This window comes from Tachyglossus aculeatus, chromosome 16 (genome assembly GCF_015852505.1).
Source record: "Tachyglossus aculeatus isolate mTacAcu1 chromosome 16, mTacAcu1.pri, whole genome shotgun sequence".
Taxonomy (NCBI): Eukaryota; Metazoa; Chordata; class Mammalia; order Monotremata; family Tachyglossidae; genus Tachyglossus; species Tachyglossus aculeatus.
In genome coordinates this window covers 26,366,252-26,386,922 of record NC_052081.1, presented here as the reverse complement: position 1 = coordinate 26,386,922, position 20,671 = coordinate 26,366,252, and the positions used below count along the sequence as shown (strand labels likewise).

At 42.3% G+C, this 20,671-nt stretch overlaps 1 protein-coding gene across 1 annotated transcript in view; it reads right to left on the bottom strand.

Annotated features, from left to right (window-relative positions):
• FAM204A (family with sequence similarity 204 member A) overlaps nt 1-20,671 on the bottom strand; it is a 37,101-nt gene that overhangs the window by 3,431 nt on the left and 12,999 nt on the right. The window contains exon 6 of the mRNA XM_038758415.1: nt 19,026-19,115. Within this exon, the coding sequence (XP_038614343.1) occupies nt 19,026-19,115 (90 nt within the window). The remainder of the gene's footprint in view (nt 1-19,025; nt 19,116-20,671) is intronic.

The window sequence follows — 20,671 nt, the reverse complement described above, 5'->3', positions numbered from 1 at the left end:
AAGACTGTGAGCTCCGAGTGGGACATGGACTGTGTCCAACTGGATTAGTTTGTAACTACCCCGGTGTTTAGTACAGTGCCTGGCACATAGTAAGCGCTTAACAAATACCATAAAAACTAAACAAATGTCTGTCTCTCCCTCTGGATTACAAGCTCCTTGTGGGCAGGGAACCTGTTGACCAACTCTGATGTACTGCACTCTTCGAAGTTTAAGGTCAGTCACCAGTGTTCCACACAGAGTAAGAGCTCAATAAATACCAATGATTCTGACTGAGTTGGGGATGGCCTCTTCTCTTTGGGTTGAACAACAACAATGTTATTTGTCAAGTGTTCACAACGAGGCAAGCACATGTTAAGCCCTGGGGCAGATACAGCAGGTTGAACTGTACTTTCCAAGTGTTTAGTACTATGCTCCGCATGCAGTAAGCGCTCAATAAATGCATATGAATGAGTGAAGGAGCCAAAGCCCCTGGATCTCTGATTCCCCAGCCCACCTTTCGTGAAGACTCCCCTATGAAATATAATCCAGACAAATAGAAATGGGCTAGTTTAGAAATAGGGAAAGAAAAAAAAAAACAAACGGAAATACCAGGAAGTAAGGAAAACGCTCAAATGAAGTAGGGCCACCGACGAAACGAATCTACTCACTAAAATGAGATTAATCGGAATTTCTTCACTATAGCAAAGTCTCCCAAACAAGGTGGCAGACTTCTGAAAAAATCCTTCCCAAACTAGGATTTTAAATCGAAAAAAAATCAAAGAAGTTGTCTTGTAGGAACTCTATTTCAGCAGAACAAAGTGAAATCAATTCTCAGATGACTCAGGGTTATGTTCCCGAGGAACCCTGCATGAAGGAACAATACCTTGAGAATAGCGAATGTTTATTCTGGCATCACAATATAATTTACCCAGAGAGACATTCGGTGTTGGAAGAATGTTCTCCAACTCCCTGACAGTGTGAAAATGAATAATGAAAACACAACTTAGGGGACTGCAGTCCAAAATGCAAATCGTAAGTCATTCAAATTATTTAAAGCTTTCCATAAATCAGTCAATAAGTGGAATTTATTGAGTGCCTACTGTGATATTTGTTAAGCGCTTACTATGTGCCAGGCACTGTGCTAAGTGCTGGGGTAGAGACTTGCAGAACACTGCACTTAGCACTAGGGAGGATACAGTATGATAGGGTTGGTAGACGGGATCAGTTTTTAGTCAAAAGTGGGGAGACAGACATTAAAATAAATCACCCAGAGGGGAAGCAGTAGACTATAAGGATATGTTCAAAGTGTTGTGGGGCTGGGATGAGTATCATTCATTCAATCATTTTTATTCATTCAATCGTATTTATTGAGCACTTATTGTGTGCAGAGCACTGTACTAAGCGCTTGGGAAGTACAAGTTGGCAACATATAGAAACGGTCCCTACCCAACAGCGGGCTCACAGTTTTACTGAGCGCTTACTGTGTGCAGAGCACTGTACTAAGCGATTGGGAATTACAAATCGGAAAGTATCAAAGTGCTTATGGGGTAGCCAGCCAAGTGCACAGTCAATGGTGAGGGGGAACCAATAGGGGAAATAAAGCCTTAGGGATTAAAATCAAAGGTCTTAAAATCTCGGCAATCTACTTAATTTCAAGCATGTAATTTACAGTTTGGATTTCTCTCCCAACATCCTGCTGCTTCTGATGGACAGTGCAGAGTGTTTGGAGCGCTTGCTAGAGATCAAATGGACCAAATGGAAGCACGAAGGCTTCTTTTTCCAAATTTCTACTTCACCCACCCTCTCTACTCTCCATCAACTCTGCCGACAGACTGCCTCTCTGTCTGCAATGGATTCTATAGCACCAGTGGGCACTCCAGAAACGGTGTCGGAAGGAAAGGAACGATCGATGGGGGAGGAAGAAGCGTGGCCTAATGGATAGGCGCACAGGCTTGGGAGACAGAAGGACCTGGGTTCAACATCTCCCATTCTCCCTTTCTCACCAAGGAGTAAGAATTGGTCTGCTCCTCTCCCCACTGTATCACTTTAGCCCTCTCTTACTCCTTCCTTCTCTTCATTTGAGCCCCAAATCGCCCATCCTCTACAGCTACTAGTTGTTCATTTTTTAATCACCTTCTTAGGCCCAGCTCTGCCTTTCTTGCTGATTTTCATGTTTTTCTCACCTTCCTACTCTTCATACTCCTCCTCCTCTGCTCCTCGGGACTCCGACCTCTATTTCCTAGCTGGCCTGGATGGGTTCGCCTCACTCCCTCCTCTAGGAAATGCTATTCCGTCCTCAGTTTTGCCAAGTTCTGAACCTGATGCTCTTCCTACCTCTGTGACCGCTCCTTCTCAGTTCAGTCTGCAGGCTTGTCTAAGCATCTCATCCTCTAAACTGTGGGCGGTTCACCCTACGCTCACCCTCTTGGGGAGCTCACACTCCCAACAGAGTCAGTGGCTCCCTCTTTGCGGGTGACTCCCACTTGAAGTAGCGTGGCCTAGTGGAAAGAGCCCGGGCTTGGGAGTCAGAGGACGTGAGTTCTAATCCCGGCTCCGCCACATGTCTGCTGCACGACCTTGGGCAAGTCACTTTACTTCTCTGGGCCTCAGTTCCCTCATCTGTAAAATGGGGAATTAAGACTGTGAGCCCTATCTGGGACAGGGACTGTGTCTAACCCGATTATCTTGTATCTACCTCAGCGCTTAGAACAGTGCTTGGCACTTAACAAATGCCACAATTATTACTATTATCATTATTATTATCTCTCAAGTCCTTACATCTTTTCTGACCTGCAGTCTCCTACCTCCTGTTCCCTCCAGGGCACCTCCATTGACTGCACACAGTAAGCACTCAATAAATACGACTGAATGAATGACTGAATCACCTACATATCCAACTCAACATGGTGACAACATAACCATTCACCTTTCCCTGTAAACACACCTCTACCAATATTCCCCGCTCGATCAATAAATAATACCATCATCCTCTGTGTCACAGAGGCCCGCAGCCTCAGTCTCATTCTCGAAGTCGCGCTGGTTTTTAACTTTTCAATCAATTCCAATGCTAACGGAATTAATGGAACTTCTAAACACGTTCTCTGGCCATGTAATGTCTGGCAATTAATCAATACTTGAAAATGTCAGCAGCTGGATATTTTGGATAAACAGTCATTACAAAAATTGTACAGATACTTGGCAAAAGATGCTTTCTAAAGAAAGGACTTGAACCATCATTATATTTTTCACACCTATTAAGAGCTAAAAGCCATTCATGTCTAAAAGTACCCTGAGATTAGGATTAATGGAAGGGAACTTCAGGTTAATGTTATTACGGTATTTCCATTTATCCTGCGGTGCTTCCTATCCGTTCTCAAAACTGGGGAAGCAGCGTGGCCTGGTGGAAAGAGCACAGGCCTGGGACTCGGAGGACTTGCTTTCTAATCCCGGCTCAACCGCGAGTCTGCTGCTTGGCTCTGGGGGAAGCAGCTTCTCTGTGGTTCAGTTACCTCATTTGTAAAATGGGGATTAAACCCTACCTACTCCTTCCTACTTAGACTGTGAGCCCCACATGGGACAGGGACTATGTCCGACCTAATTAACCTGTACCTTCCCCAGTGCTTACAATGATGCTTGGCACATAGTAAGGACTTAAAAGGTACCATAATTATTAGTATTATTTGGGATTCCTGGCCTCCGGAAGTAAAACTATCCTTGAGTTTGAGGACGATGCTGACAAAAGTAAAATGGAATTTGGTGGGGGGGGGTGGAATCCCCTAACTACCCTGTATACGTTTCCATGACAATGCAGTCGGGCACCTTTCCATCTCCCTCGCCATTTAGGGGGAGCACTGCTGAGACACCAGTGATTGAGAGGGGAATGGCTACTTCCAACTGCCAGGAAGGCAGGCCCTGGACTTGTTTGTGCAGTAGCAGGGTCTGCTTGTGCTGAGTTAGCCAAACTCTCTCCTCGGCTCTCCATTTCCCTACCGCACACACTGTGAGACGGCAGGCGCTGTGTGCAATCTGTGGTCCCCGAAGCGCTTAGTACAGTGCTCCGCACACAGTAAGCGCTCAATGAATACAGCTGAATGAAGACTATCTCTGAGACATCCACAACGAGACACACCACCTTACCTTTTTTTTAATGGTATTGATTAAGCACTTACTATGTGCAAGGCACAGTACTAAGCGCTGAGACTGGTAAGAGTGCATCAGGATGGACACGATCACTGCCCCACATGGGGCTCACACTCTTTATCCCCATTTTACAGATGAGGTAACTGAGGCCTAGAGAATAATAATAATAATAATAATTACGGTATTTGTTAAGCTCTAACTGTGTGCCAAGTATTGTTCTAAGTGCTTAGAACAGTGCTCGGCACATAGTAAGTGCTTAGCAAATACTATTATTATTATTATTATTATTAATAAATATGATTTGAATGAATGATTCACCAGGGCTGTTCCTCCAAACACCTGAACGTAACCATGGCCAAACAAAGTTATTAGTGAACTACTTTCTCAACTGATGTCCAGAAGCAGCATGGCCTAGAGGAAAGACCGTGGGCTTGGGCATTACAGGACCTGGGTTCTAATCCCGGCTCTCCCACCTTTTTGTTGTGTGACCTTGAGCAAGTCACTTCACTTCTTTCTTCCTCAGTTTCCACACTGCTTTCCCAGTTTCCTCAACTCTAAAATGAGAATCTAAATCCTACTCCCTCCTATTTAAGACAGTGAGCCCCTTGTCGGGCGGGGATTGTGTCTTACCTGATAAACTTGTATCTACCCAAGCATTTAGAACAGTGCCCAACACTTGGTAAGTGCTTAAATACAATAATAATAACACTTCTATTGTCTATAATCCTTCAAAATATCAGGCTTTACTAGAGATTTTATTCCTAGTAATGTGACTTGTTGGTACCATTTATACGGGTCCTATATGGGAGCCTCTTGGAAACAGCTTCCCCAACTCTAAGAGCATACAATCAATCAATAGTATTTATTGAGCGCTTACTATGTGCAGAGTACTGTACTAAATCCTTGGGAGAGTACAACAGAATTAGCAGACACATTCCCTGCCCATAATGAGTTTACAGTCTAGAGGGGAATTGTGCATTGTCCCAAGAGAAGCAGCGTGGCTTAGTGGAAAGAGCACGGGCTTGGGAGTCAGAGGACATGGTTTCTAAACCCGGCTCAGCCACTTGTCTACTGTGGGACCTTGGGCAAGCCGCTTAACTTCTCTGTGCATCAGTGACCTCATCTGTAAAATGAGGATTAAGACTGTGAACCTCACGTGGGACAACCTGATTACCTTGTATCTACCCCAGTGCTTAAAATAGTGCTTGGCACATACTAAGTGCTTAACAAATGCCATACTTATGAAGTCCTTGGGAAAGGTAAAACATAGAAGGGACACATCCCCCGCCCACCTGGAGCTTACATTTTAAGGAAGGATGCAGGCATAAAATATTTGCAGCAGAGTCATTAAAATAACTGAAGATAGAGTTGAATAAACATATACATAGGTGACGAGAAAGGGTATAATCACTACAGGAGGTTGATGGGAAGACACAATTTGGGATGCTGGGAAGTAACTGGGGAAGGTTTCCTGGGGAGGTAGGATTTCAGGAGGACTTTGAATGGAAAGAGAGTGAAGGCCTGCAGAATTTCTCCAGGAAGAGTTTGAGCAAACGAATGGAGGCAGGAGAGTCCAGAGTGAGGGGTCGTTAGAAATTTTATTTGGGTGCTTTTTTTTTTAATGGCATTTGTTAAGTGCTTACTTTGTGCCAGGCACTGTTCAAAGTATGTCAGGTGAGGAAAACAGAGAGGGAAAATGGGTAGATTGGAGGAGAGCTCTGAAGCCAACTATGAGTATTTGTTAATGTGCAGAAGCAAGAAGCCAATAGAGGCTTTGGGAGAGCCAAGTGACAATTCAGGGAGATGACCCATGCACATACATGATCTAGTCTGTGAGCTCTTCCTCTAGTTAGAAAACTTCTTGTGGATAGGGACTGCATCTACCTACTCTATTGTATCATATTCTCCCAAGTGCTTAGTAGATTGCTCTGCAGCACAGAGGAAACACTCAACAAATACCACTGATTGATTGAGGGTGGGGACAAATAGACCCAGGGAGCAGGCTGGCCTGACTACAGTTTATACCACAGGGACCACGCTCTACCCACTAGGCCACGATGCTTCCCACTCCGTTCTGTGTCGCCTGACTTGCTCCCAAAGCAGCGTGGCTCAGTGGAAAGAGCCCGGGCTTTGGAGTCAGAGGTCATGGGTTCAAATCCCAACTCCACCACTTGTCTACTGTGTGACTTTGGGCAAGTCACTTAACTACTCTGTGCCTCAGTTATCTGTAAAATTGGGGTAAAAACTGTGAGCCCCCCGTGGGGACAACCTGATCACTTTGTAACCTCCCCAGTGCCTTGTACATAGTAAGCGCTTAACAAATACCATCATCATTATTATTATTATTATTACCACCCCAGCCCCACAGCACTCCTGTACATATTGGTAATTTATTTATATTACTGTCTGTCTCCCTCTTTAGACTGCAAGCTTGTTGTGGGCAGGAAATGTGCCTGCTATATTGCTATAGTGTACTCTCCCAAGCAGTCAGTACAACGCCCTGTAAATGGTAAAGCACCCAAATATGACTGATTGATTAGGGGAAGACTGGAATGTAGAGTTGGGGAGACTTGGATAGTTAGAAGGAAGAAAGGGAGGAGCCGGGGGTGAGGTTGAAGATTGCAGTGAGAAAGGAGAATTCTTTCTGTAAGCTAGAGGGGAGTCTAGTCGTCAGTGGTTACAGGTACTTGTGTGTGTGTGTGTGGGGGGGGTCATTAAAAGAGTAGGTGGGAGATTGCCTTTCAAGAAACGGCAGGGAAGCAAGCCAGATAACCAAGATTTCACTGTGTTTATAAAGAAGCAGAGTGGCTAGGCATGGGACTGCAAGTCAAAGGAGGGGGTCCTACTCCTGATTCTAGGCTTACTAGGCCGAGATAAAAGGCCGGAGGGAGGATAAAAAAGAGATAGCAATCAATTTATTTACTGAGCGCTTACTCTGTGCCGAGGACTGTAGTAAGTACTGAGGAGAGTACACTCTAACAGGGTTGGTGGACACGTTCCCTGCCCACAAGGAGCTTATTCATTCATTCATTCAATTGTATTTATTGAGCGCTTACTCTGTGCAGAGCACTGTACTAAGCGCTTGGGAAGTCCAAGTTGGCAACATATAGAGACAGTCCCTACCCAACAGTGGGCTCACAGTCTAGAAGGGGGAGGCAGAGAACAAAACAAAACATATTAACAAAATAAAATAAACATGTACAAATAAAATAGACTAATAAATACGTACAAGCATATATACATATATACAGGTGCTGTGGGGAGGGGAAGGAGGTATGGCGGGGGGGTGGGGAGGGGGAGAGGAAGGAGGGTGCTCAGTTTGGGAAGGCCTCCTGGAGGAGGTGAGCTCTCAATAAGGTCTTGAAGCTTACAATCTAGACAGGGGAGACACATATTATAAACTATGGATATGCACATTAAGTGCTGTGGGGCTACGGGTGGGGTGATTTAGAGTGCAACTCTAAAGACAAATGTGATGTAGTGGAAGAAGGAGTTGGGGAAATGCCGGCTGAGTCGGGGAAGGCCTCTTGGAGATGTGATTTTAATGAGGCTAAGCAATACCCTGTCGGGAATACTTCAATGATATTCCTCTAATGTCTGTAAAAAAAATACCTTTGAGTAGTGAATAGTGGTTCAACTTAACAGGGAGCAAAGTAAATGCTTTGGAAGGGGACATGACTTTCCGAACACTCAGGGCACCATTTAGTGTCTTACAATAGTGCACTGAGAAGCAGCGTGGCTCAGTGGAAAGAGCCCGAGCTTTGGAGTCGGAGGTCATGGGTTCAAATCCCAACTCCACCACTTGTCAGCTGTGTGACTTTGGGCAGGTCACTTAACTTCTCTGCGTCTCAGTTACCTCATCTGTAAAATGGGGATGAAGACTGTGAGCCCCCTGTGGGACGACCTGATCACCTTGTAACCTCCCCAACACTTAGAACAGTGCTTTGCACATAGTAAGCGCTTAATAAATGCTATCATTCTTATTATTATTATACTGAGAAGCATCGTTGTCTAGTGCATAAAGCACGGGCCTGGCAGTCAGTAGGACCTGGGTTCCAATCCCAGCTCCGCCACTCGCCTGCTGTGTGACCTTGGGCAAGTCACTTCATTTCTCTGGGCCTCAGTTCCCTCATCTGTAAAATGGGGATTAAGACTGTGAGCCCCACATGGGACGTGGACTATGTCCAGCCTTCCACCCCAGTGCTTAGTACAGAGCCTGGTACATAGTAGCGCTTAAATCCTATTATACTGAAAGGAGCAGTGCACTGGTGATCTGAAAGAGTTAAGGATCCTTTCCAATTAACTAACTTCCTACCAGAAAAAAAACACATTTTCAGCCTAATGGTCCCAGAGACTAAAGTTATAATTAAACAGTAATAATGCTTTTTTGGTAAAAATTTTAAAGAAATAAAGGAGTAAGCCAAGACTTCACAACACGTAATTTAAATCAAGTCCACTCAGGGATGCATATCCAACCAGATAGACTATTTTCATCGTTAATACGTTAAAATGCCCGTGCCACACATTAAGGTCTTTTTCCGTTTTCTAATTTAATTTAGCAGGCTAGCAATTAAATTCAGTGAAATCTCCCAAACCAGGATTTCTGGACTTTGGAAGGTATATTCTTGAGGCGCCCAAACCACTGCATATCTCTGTGTGTCTGAACATGTAACCATTTGATTTATACAGCTTGGCATGGCTTTATACTCTAAGAGCTTTAAAGCTATACATTTCTGGCAAAATTAAATTCAGTCCAATTTACCCAGCACCAGAGTAAAGATTTGGGGCCTTTATCTAGCTATCTAATTTTATATATATAATATATATATATCTATATTCCTTAAACACCCTATAAACTTGTTAGAAAGAGAGCATTAAAATAATTTCAAGTACCTGCATGAGTGGACTCCTTGTTTTATGAACTATGTAAACAGAGCCAGTCCCTTGGGTACATAAGACAATGAATTCAAACAGATGCGTTCCTTTAAAAGGCCAACGGTTGATTTGTGTTTTACTTCGGCGCATCCGGGAAGATGCTTCAAAGTAATATTTTCTTATTTCAACAAAAGCACTTTTAAATGACACACCTTGACGGTTAATAGAACGTATTAAACAAAGGGCCCATTTGGTTGATGACAGTGATAGACAGGCTTAAAATGGCCGGCCTGTATTTTCCTTATTCTTCGGAAGTAATAATAATAATGGCATTTATTAAGCGCTTACTAAGTGCAAAGCACTGTTCTAAGCGCTGAGAGAACTGAAATGGCTGGATGAGATCCTTGAGTCAAATGTTTTCCAAGGCAACACTGTCAAATCCCAGTTTCCGGACGCCAAGTAGCCATGTCGGGAATACATGTTATGCATGTTTAATTCACACCAAGGACGCCCCTCCCCTCTACCGAACCCCCACCCCCCCACCCCAAGATGTGCCCCTTCACTCCTCCCCCTAGAACCCACCAAAACAAAAAAAATCACAAAGTATGCATGGCGCATGGCTTTTGGTTTAGAAACCATTTCAGGTCATCAGATAACTCAACGGCAATACAATGTTGGAAGAAAAAAGAAAACATGAATAAACACACACAAACACACAAATTCTTGTGTAGCTAAAGTATCAGCATTTTCCATATAGAACATCCAATATTTTGCTGCATTTTAATTACGGTGTCTAAACATTATCACAAAGAACTGCAAATTGGTCAGAGCATGCAGTAAGGAAAATTAAGCTCTAAAGGCTTTTTATCACCATATTTCAGGAACCAAGGGTGTAAAATGTTCTAATTTGGGATATATTAAAAGCCATAAAAGGTCTTTCAAAAAGATTAATGGTACTTTGCTTGGATTTAAGATAAGGGCTTTAGCTGGTTGGAAAAGCAGGGCCCCGGCTAGACCCCTTGAGGCATTCATCTTTACAGCCACTTGGAAGATTTGTAAAAGCGTCTGCATAACCTCCAGCAAACGCACTGCGACATTTTTTTAATTCCTTTCAATTTTACAGGTTTAGAGTGTGTAGAGCATATTGGGTAGTAAAACAGATATGATGGCTCATCCTCGTAGCAGGACAGATCTGAAAAGACAAACTTGGAAAATCGGAGTGCGTTGCTCGGTGGTATAATCTTGCCATGGCCAAGTTCACCGATAATCATTTTAAATATCTGACTCTAACAGTTTAATCAAGCACAACTGCAAACTCCTTACCCATTTCACAAAATGTTTGACTCGAGTCAAATTACTACCTTGTCACAAATTTCTGAAGTCTCCCCTCCCCCTGCCCCGTTTTGAACACTTTCAAGGCACTTATTTAAAAATACCAATTATCATACTTTAACTTTTTATGGAATAATAGGCCTCTATGAAAAAATATTTACGCCCAGCTCCTTTGTTCTTTAATTAAATGAAAACAGATGTTTTCCGAAGTAAAGCGGAACCATTACTGGAGTACTTAAAGTGTTAAGGTCTTTAATTTTTATATCAGTTTGGTCTACAATTCCTGATTGTCTTTACTCAAGCTCAACATTAATGTCAAGCAAGTTACCTAGGAGACGAAAGAGATCAAAGAGACAAAAAAAACCCCTCAAATGTCTGATTAATCAAGCCTGCAAACAGCTTATTTCTTTTAGCCTGCATGCAAGTATGAAAATGAGATTCTGGAAGCCGTACATTGTGCAGATTTGTTCATTCTTATCAGAACAAAGCCAGTGGCAGCTTATTTCATGGATCATTGGCACTGTCATCAGTGCTACATAGAACGGGTGACAGCTCCTCATTTTGAGGCTTGAGCAAAATTAGCAAAAAGTCGGCACAAATTAGCCTCTCATCTTTTTAGTAATATGACATTATTCATTTACTTTTTATCCAATTTTTCATTTTTTCCTTGTCAGCTATCCCTTTCTAGTGTTTCTTGCAGGGCATCACAAAACACATGGAAGAAAAAACAAACACGCAAAGAAACAGCTAAAGTGCAAATCACCTGGAAAGTTCAGCCGGCGAAATAGGACACCATATCCAGTGAGTTACCCCGCCGCATTTCTCCTGCAACTCTTGGAACTTTGCACTGATGTTTAACTTGGAATGTCAAAGGGTAAAGACCTTTCGTGCAATCAGTAGAGACGGTTTCCACAAAGACTAAGATACGGAGGGTTCGTTCAGAACCTGCCTCCGTCACTTCACGTTCGAATGGATTACACGTTACGTGAACTCCAGGAATTTTTCAACTCCCACACAGGTCAAACGCCATTCCTGAATTTCACTGCAAAAAGGCAAAGCTTAAACACTGTCTCTTTTTCCCCCCTTGGCAAATAGATCATCTCTAATGATTTCAGCGTGGGTTCTAGCAAGTCATTTCCTCTCATCTGTAACCAGGTGCCACCCAGGCAAAACCTTAAAACTCATTACACCTTTGGATCACTTCCGAGTTCCCGTGTATGTACGAATGGATCCCGGTCTTCTGCGCCAACAACTTCACGGTGATCAAAAGCCAAGCCCGCTAGAAACAGAGCACCAGTCTGCATTTTGCCATTCGCCCATCCTGAGGCCTTCTCCCATTAAGGAAAACGACAAGATGTGTGGCAGGCGCCTACGTTTGACAAGAGACGACACGAGAATGAATATACATCAAAACGTCGGTAACCAGTTTTTGGACCACTACGCCCGGTTGGTTTTCATAGTCTGCACTCCTGCTTTGATTTCACGGAGAAACAGTCTGTGTAGCCTGTTGGAACGATGAGTCTTAAAAAGTCAAATCGTAGGTTGATTACCCCATACCGTAATGAGGAGAAAGAAAAGATGCCTCTATTTAGACTAGAGGCATTTACATGCAAGCAATTTCTCCATTCGAGAGAAAAGAAAGCATTAAAAAAATTAACCATAAGCCGTTAGATGTTTTACACAGTCCCCCTTATGAGAAAGACACTTTTAAAAAAAGAACTGTAGTACTGTTTTCAGCAATTTCTTTATCTCTGTTCTTCTAAGTAAGAAAGCTTATTAACAAGCTTTGAACCTAAAATCACATTTACAATAATGTGCCATCAACAGTTTTATAAGCTAATTAGAAAAAAGATTAATTAATGACTGGCTGCTAATAAAATGGCAATCATGAAGAAAGAAACCAAGGGTGCTAAGCTTCAACTACCACCAATTAAGAGCTAATTACAAACAAATTATATATGTGTTTTGCTGTGGGCTTTAATTTACTAAAATGGTTTTAATTAAAAGAGAAAACATGCTGATTAATTGAACTGCAGAAAGAATCTACAGTATAAACTGTGCTTTGTCTGTCTAATTAGACTTGTAACATCTGAAATCTTTTTTTAAGGTTTGTTAAAGCACAGATATACATAATTAAGAGAGGGCATAAAGATTGCTATTCTAGGTGATCACCAATCATATACCGAAGGTCGAAATAAAACAAATCTAATGAAATAAGGTGTTTGCGAGTATCATCACTAAAAACCTGAAAAGAAAACCTCTCAGGGAATGAGAATGCCACACTTATTTTTCTGCCCTGAAGATAAGGGAATTCCTCCTCTGTTTGGTTTTCCAAATGCTGTTACATCTTACAACAAATATTAGCCAGTCTCCACTTCCCCAACTAAATATTCACCCAATAAATCTTGGGGTCAAAAAAGTGACTGACAGAATTGCCTCAACTGAAGTTTAAAAACGGAACCACCCTCTGTAGTCTTAGAGAACCACACTGGAGGATGACAATCTGGTGCATATTTAAATCAAAAGTGTCAGCAGGTCGACCTGGTCAATGGAAAATAAAAAAAACAATAGAGGTGAGCACAGAAAGATGAGCAATGGCTGGTGTTCCATCTCCTATGGAAGATGAAGCTATAAAACTGAAAAGCTTTGACCCTATGAATTGCTCATGCTATTATTGGCGCCTGTCGATGAGGTTACTTAAACATTCCTTCCACTTAATGTACACTTAAGGAAAATGTTTTTAAACATCTCTACTGTAACAAACATTACTTTGCAACATTCATAAGAATAGATAATATCCATCTAGCTTAAATTTAAGATGGCTGCATCTATACTTTCGCATTAACACTCGAAAGGATAGGAAGTTTCTCAGCAGGTGTTTGCAGACATTTCATGTCTTTGGATATTCTGATTATTTAAAATCAGATTATTTTTAGACCCTTGGCATGTAAAATGCCAGTACTATATTCAACAGATCACTATCTGTTTTATTACCCAAATAACCGACAAAATAGTTTTTGCCCTCCCCCTTAAAGGAAAAAAATGACAAGCAATTTTACATTTTCAATGTGGCTTGCGCTAAATGCCGTTTTACTGCAGATGCCCAACGTTTACCAGATGAAAATGCAAAGAAGGGAAATAATGAAAGGTTTCCTGAAGGACTTTCTCAATACATTTATGGGCTTTACAGATGAGTTTTATCAGCTTCATACAGATAACAATAATTGCGATATTTGTTAAGCACTTACTATGTGCCAGACGCTGTACTAAGTGGTGGAGGAGCTACAAGACAATCACATCAGACGTGGTCCCTGCCGCAAACGGGGCTCGCGGTCTAATGTATACCAATTACCTCAGCTAGAAATAAAGGTGGACAGAACATAAATGTGTTTGGGTACATCTGTGGAGTGAATGGTTCAAAGCAATCATTTGCTCCATCATAAACTGCAGTTTTCTAATCCTGAAAAGCTTTCCTCTATTTATAGTTACAGATTTCCCCTTACTAGAATGCTAGGAGCAGTTCATAACGCATTGTTCGACAATACTACTCTTCCGGAAAAAAACTGAATAACTTCATCAATCATTTGGTACTCTACAATGTACAGCAACCAGAATATCTGGACAGGTAAATCTTTGGTCAAAATTATTTTTCCAAATTGTGGGCGTTTTTGCCTTCGGGCTCAGATACTCCCAGGTAATCCAGCACCTCAACAAAAAGAACAATTACACAAATGTGGCACAATAGTTGGAAAGATGGAGTTATGTCCAGATAATCCTAGGGAAATATAAACCAAACAAAAGCCCACATTCCATTGCTAAGATGAAGCAAATTCTGAGGTTTCTAGCATACTGAAAAAGACAAAACTTTCTAAGGGAAGAAAAACGCAGAACGTTTTGGTGGTGAACAGATTTCAATTTATGGAAAAGGCATTCTCCAAAGGGAAATCCCTACCAACCTAAGAATATTCACATCTTTAAGCACAGATTATGGCATCTAAGATGAGATGTCAACTTGTCCTTTAAAGATGATCTCGAGTACACCAAATCAGCTGGATATACCCACAGATTGAAGATTCTCGCACCAGAATGTACAGTTCAACTCTTCTAAATATGAATAGCTGTCAATATCGCCAAAAGCATTAAACTCATTTCTGAATCACTCATGATGCATTTTAGTGAGAACGACGTGTTTTATGAGTACATGCCAGTGCAAAATAATTACAAATCCTTCCTTGTTCCTAGCTTTACCCAAAGTCTGAATGCTTTATTATAAAGAACTATGTTACAGGCAATCAAGTCAGAAGGTCTAGTGGGCATTTCCCTGGGCACTTCAAAATGACAACATTATTTCATTTTTCTCCTCAGTATCCATTTTGGAGTTGCCTTGGTTAGCTCATCTATAGATATTTCGCTTCGCAGCAATCAGATTGAACATTTTATCGTGAAATATTTAAGTATGAAGCCATTGCCTGGGTTGCTCTATGACTTGGAGCAACATGGTTTTAAAATATGAAATGTTTTAGCATATCATTTCTCCCACAGGTTTTAAAACATTCCCAAACATGGCAGAGGACTGCAACCAAATTGTGTGCCAGAGTTTTAAATACACAAGCGCACACACACACACAAATGAAGTAATCTTATTTGGCTTTTCATACACAAAACCTTATTCAGAATATGGAAAGGAAGCTCAGCTTTGGGTTTTAATCTACCTGCATTTCTGTGAATATTAGACATCTCCAGTCAGACATGTCTCAGTGTGTATGTTACAAACCAATGGCACCGTTTTCTACTTTACCGCGCCAATCCCCCCGAGCAAATTTTAGTTCATAAACTGCACTAGCACCCTAAAGCAACCTCTCAGCAAACCTCCACAATAACTCAAGCTTGTAAAAGTGTGACTGACTCACTCAGGCGGTTGAAGCTCAACTGTTCAGTTGCCAAGCCCCGGCTTGGTTCTGTACATTCCAGGGACAGAATAAGGTTGCAAATGGGATACTTAATAGACGTTCCTTTTTGATTAAATGTAGGCATCACAACATTGTGGCCTAGTGGACAGAGCACGGCCCTGGCAGTCAGAAGATGTGGATTCTAATCCCGGCTCTGCCACCCCTCTGCTGGGTGACCACGGGCAAGTCATTTCGCTTCTCTGTGCCTCAGTGACCTCATCTGTAAAATGGGGATAAAGACTGTGAGCCCTGTGTGCCTCTCTCATCCTCTCCTGCTCTTCCACCATGGCTCCTTCAGTGCCATTGACTCCCACTCTTCATTCTGTCCCATCCCTCTAGACTATCTTCTAGACAGTCTTCTAGACTGTGAGCCCTTTGGGTAGGGATTCTCTCTATTCATTGCCAAACTGTACTCTCCAAGTGCTTAGTATAGTGCTCTGCACACAGTAAGTGCTCAATAAATATGATTGAATGAATGAATGTGGGACAGGGACTGTGTTCAACCTGATTATCTTGTATCTACCCCAGAGCTTAGTAGAGTGTCTGGCACACAGTAAGAGCTCAAATATCTTTAAAAACTACAAACCAAAAGGCAAGTGAAATTGGATCTCTCAAGCTTACCAGTGGTTTCCAAAACTAAGGAGAAGCTTGACTTAATGAAGACCATATCGGAGAGCTCCGTAAGGCATTACAAGAAAGAATCGTAAGAATTAGATTTTCTTTGCTGCCCAGCTTACTTTCTGCAACAGAATGTGTCTACGGTTACTACAGCAGCATGGTTTAGTGGATAGAGCATGGAGCTGGGAGTCAGAAGGTCATGGGTCTAATGCCATTTCCGCCACTTGTCTGCTGTGTGACCTTGTGCAGGTCACTTTACTTCTCTGGGTCTCAGTTTCCTCATCTGTAAAATGGGGATTAAGAGACTGTGAGCTCTGTGGAGGACAGGGATTGGGTCCAACCTAATTATCTTGAAACTACCCCTGTGCTTAGAACAGTGCCTGGCACATAGTAAGCACTTAAATCCCATTATTATTATTACAGAGACTACCACTCACTCCATTTTTTCAAGAAAGGTTGCTTCAAGAATGATAAATAAGACACACAGTTTACCTCAGAGGTTTACATGTGAAAGGAAGGATGACCCCCAAATTCCCTGATGCAAACACTGCAAACCCCAAACCTATGACAATGCAATTAAGGATACAAGCATGCGAACTTCAGTCATCCCCCAGACCAGATTATGCACAGCCCTAAAGTCAGCAGTGATTCAAGGGAATCTGATTGCACAAAAAAACAAAACCAAAAAAATCTCGCCCTTGCTGTACTCCAATGATAGCACACTGACAGCATTGTTTTGGCATTCCCTGTGTTGAAAGAAGAGGTTTTCATGGCATAGTCTCAGCCCTGGCTTTATTTTTGGCTTCATTTTTTCTCAGTGTGTCACAGGCTTATAAATGTTAGACATCAAAAATTAATTTCACTTATTATGGCAGGAAAAGGCTTTAAACTCTGGGATCTGTGCCTCATAGCACAGACTTTATCGGTGGGTCCCAGTCACCGCTTCTTGAAAATGGTATTGAGTAAAAGCCAATACACCTGATTTCAAAAGCATGCTGCTCGTGAACAGTTGCTATTCCCACCATACAACTTTTCAACCTCTTGCTTTCAAAAAACCCCAATCTACTATTTTTTTTCTTGTATCCTCAGGTGATTAGAACTCCACACATTAAACCATTTATCCAAGAATGAGCTGATCCTGATAAGGTAACTCCCACAGGTCCCGGAATCAGAACAACCTGGGTTCTAAGCCCGGTTCTGCCACGTGTTGGCTGTGTGACCCTCGGCAAATTACTTCACTTCTCTGTACCTCGGTTACTTCACCACCTTCGGCCGGTGCCTAATTAAGATGGGATCAGTGTCCTTTCCGAATTTGAAAACTTGAGAGTAATCATTTTCTGGATGACGTTCTATTTTTAGATGAAACTACAAATCAGCCCAAATTATGGGAATTCAAGTCATAATCCTTTAATCAGAAACTGAATTGAAGTTTTGAAATGGAGTACCACTCTTGTATAAGGATAAAATAAACGCATAAAATAGGTTTCAGGTCTACATTTGCAGTTCAATACTCCACATGAAAATTAAAATTGTTGCCAAAATAAGCCTATGTTGGCCTTACAAAATAACAGAAATCTGACGTCAACTTCATTGACATTTTGATAAAACCAATTCAGGGGAATGGAACGTATTCAGTCATCGTTATGGAATTCACAACGCCTACCTAAAAGGCCCACGTCCTACAACAGGCCTTCCCTGACTAGTTCTCAGCACTGAGGTCATAACAAACCCACAAGTAATCTCCAGCACTCAGGCACTTACATAATTACTTCTTTTGACTTCCTTTGAAAAAACGTCATGGCCGTTTCCCCCATTTGGAATGAAGGCATCTCGTGGGCAGAGAATGTGTCACCGCTTGTTCTATCCAGTGTATTACATTACTGGGGCCCTGAGAAAGACTATTGCTTCTATTAAAAATAGTCACTTCAATTTCACTCATGACAGAATCAAAGAAATACGCAAATAATAATTGAGATGTAGCTTGGCCTTGGGCAAATCACTTCAGTTCTCTGTGCCTTGGTTAGCTCATCTGAAAAATGGGGATCAAGACTGTGAGCCCCATGTGGGATAGGGACTTTGTCCAACCCAATAAGCTTGGATCTACCTAATGCTTAGTACAGTGCCTGACACATAGTGCTTAAATACCATAAAGACAAAAAGTAGGGTTTGAAAGTGAGTCAACAGAGTCTGTTTTTCCACCAATTGGTTAAATCGTTTATCTATCATATTCATTGAGCGCTTTCTGTATGCAGGACCCTGTACTAAACATTTGGGAAAGTACAATACACAGAGTTGGTAGACACGTTCCCTGCCCACAATAAGCTTACAGTCTAGAGGCAGGAACTAAGAAGTTGGACATAGCATCCCCGGATTGCATTTCTGTGGAAGTGCAATACCATTTTATTACACTTAGTAGCAGTAATTATAATAATAATAGCGGCATTTATTAGGCACTTACTAGGTGCCAAGCATCGCACTAAGCACCACTCTTTGATGGAAGTGGTCACTGAGTGATGAACTGCAAACTTTGGGGAAAGAGAGAAAGAAGTTAAAAGCACTTGAGCATCAGTGATATAATGGGAGGAAATGGGAAGGTCAAGCAGCAGTAGAAAAGGATACGGCCAGGTGTGTAACCCAGAGGTTGTGTTCCTCGTGACCTCACAGGTTTCCGCTGTAGAATTCATAGAGAGTTTGGAGTCACAAAAATGTGTAAACCGCTCTTTCTGATCTGCGGCCCCAAACCTCCAGACAGCTGTGCACTGTCAGAAGCCTGTTCCCTCAAAATCCACAAAAGCATTCTATGAAAAACGTGTAGTGAAAACAGACGTGAAGACAGAACTGGATAGATGGGGAAAAGAAGGCTAATTTTTCCTGTAATGGAAATAGATCCCTGTTGGCCAATGCTGCTATGTGAAAAGTGAAAGAATCATTTCAGAAATGGATGTGTCGAGGTGGCTTTCGGGTTCAAAGTCACCTATTTTTAAAAAGTTCCAAGGTGAAAAAAGATGAGAAGGGATGAGGAGAGGCAAGAGAGCAGAAAAGCCTTAAGAGGACTTGCTTATAACATACTGTTTTAATAGGAGACACATGCAATTAATTTCTACAAGACAAGATTTAACCAGTTGAACTTACCTCCCGAGTGGCTAATCTGTTACTCAGCTCCTCAGCCTTTTCAATATCCCCTTCAGCCACAGACTTGTCTATGCTGACTTCAAGGCCTGACTGGAAAGCACAAAAAAAAGTTAAACCAGAGGGCAAAAATACTCTAGAGATTTGCTAGGAAAAACAGTGATATGATTTAATCTCCTTAAAACATAGCTCTCAAAATAAAATTTCCCTACATTTATTACCTGAAGACATTTACTTTGAGGAAGAGAACATCCATAAATCCCTTGGGGCCAACATAAAATCTGTTTTAAGACCGAAGCAAACATTCATGGAAATGTACCGAGAACTGACGAGTGCACGAGTTTCGCTTTACGTGCAGAATTCATTCAATCATTTTTGTTGAGTGCTTACTGTGCGCAATGCACTGTACTGATCGCTTGAATGCACCCAGACTAGAATAAACAGACTACAATGCACAGAGAAAGAAACACCGACGAAGGCTCTTTAGCACTAAAGGAAGAGCAATTTTCCCCAAAACCTGGGGACCCAAATGTGGGATGGGCTTCTCCACTTCAGCCCGGTTCTCCAGATCATTTCCAGCCTCTCTGCTGGCCAGAGTCAATAGAATAGGACAGACTTTTTCCAGGCTCAAAGGGCATCCCTCCTCTAGCAAAAGGGTATGCATCACTCTGCACCCTTGAAAATTTCACATCTCCCCTTCACTTTAAATTTCTGCCATCTGCCTTTCAACAAATTCTCCAGGCTTGCGACATCAAGCCGTCATTTGGCAGAAAATCCCGGTGTTCATCTAGCCTTCGTTGCCCTACCCGGTTTAAAAAAAGACAGCTCGGAAAATGTGTAGCGTCACCTGAGAATATTGGGGAGACATCGCTTTTGACTTCATTCTGTCGGAGCTTCCAGTCTCCCCCAGATGCGGGATTTCCCCACTGCATGGCACACACAAGATGAGCAGTCTGTCACCACCCCTCTCCCCGTTTGTTTCGACAAGCCTCCAACAAGAAAGGGTGGGGTGCCGGGGGTTGGCTAGGCTCTGAATCCAGGCAGCTGGCAGGCCTGAGCTAGCACCATCGTTTGTGGGGCAGAGGTTGGGGGGAGGAAGACCCACTGCATAAGAACTCCTCCTCTGGAGGGCTACTGACCTTAAACCATCCCTTCTCTTCAACCGATAAATGCCCCTCAGAGGGACATTCTGATCCCCCATTGACCACTGCTGGGCAAACAGCTAACAACCAGCCCTGAGCGGTTCTACATCCTTTAACAGGGAACGAGACCCTGAGGTTTTAGTTCATTTTCAATTTTTACCAATTTAGGGACTATAACAGTCTAGCAGCATGGCCTAAAAGCAAATGTAATAATAATAATAATAATAATAATGGCATTTAATAAACCATTACTATGTGCAAAGCACTGTTCTAAGCACTGGTGAGGTACAAGGTGATCAGGTTGTCCCACGTGGGGCTCAGAGTCTTAACCCTCATTTTACAGATGAGGTAACTGAGGCCCAGAGAAGTTAAATGACTTGCCCAAAGTCACATAGGTGACATCTGGCGGAGTCGGGATTTGAACTCCTGACTTCTGACTCCAAAGCCCGTGCTCTTTCCACTGAGCCACGCTGCTGGAAGTCAGGACACCAGTGGCTTTAGGTTGAA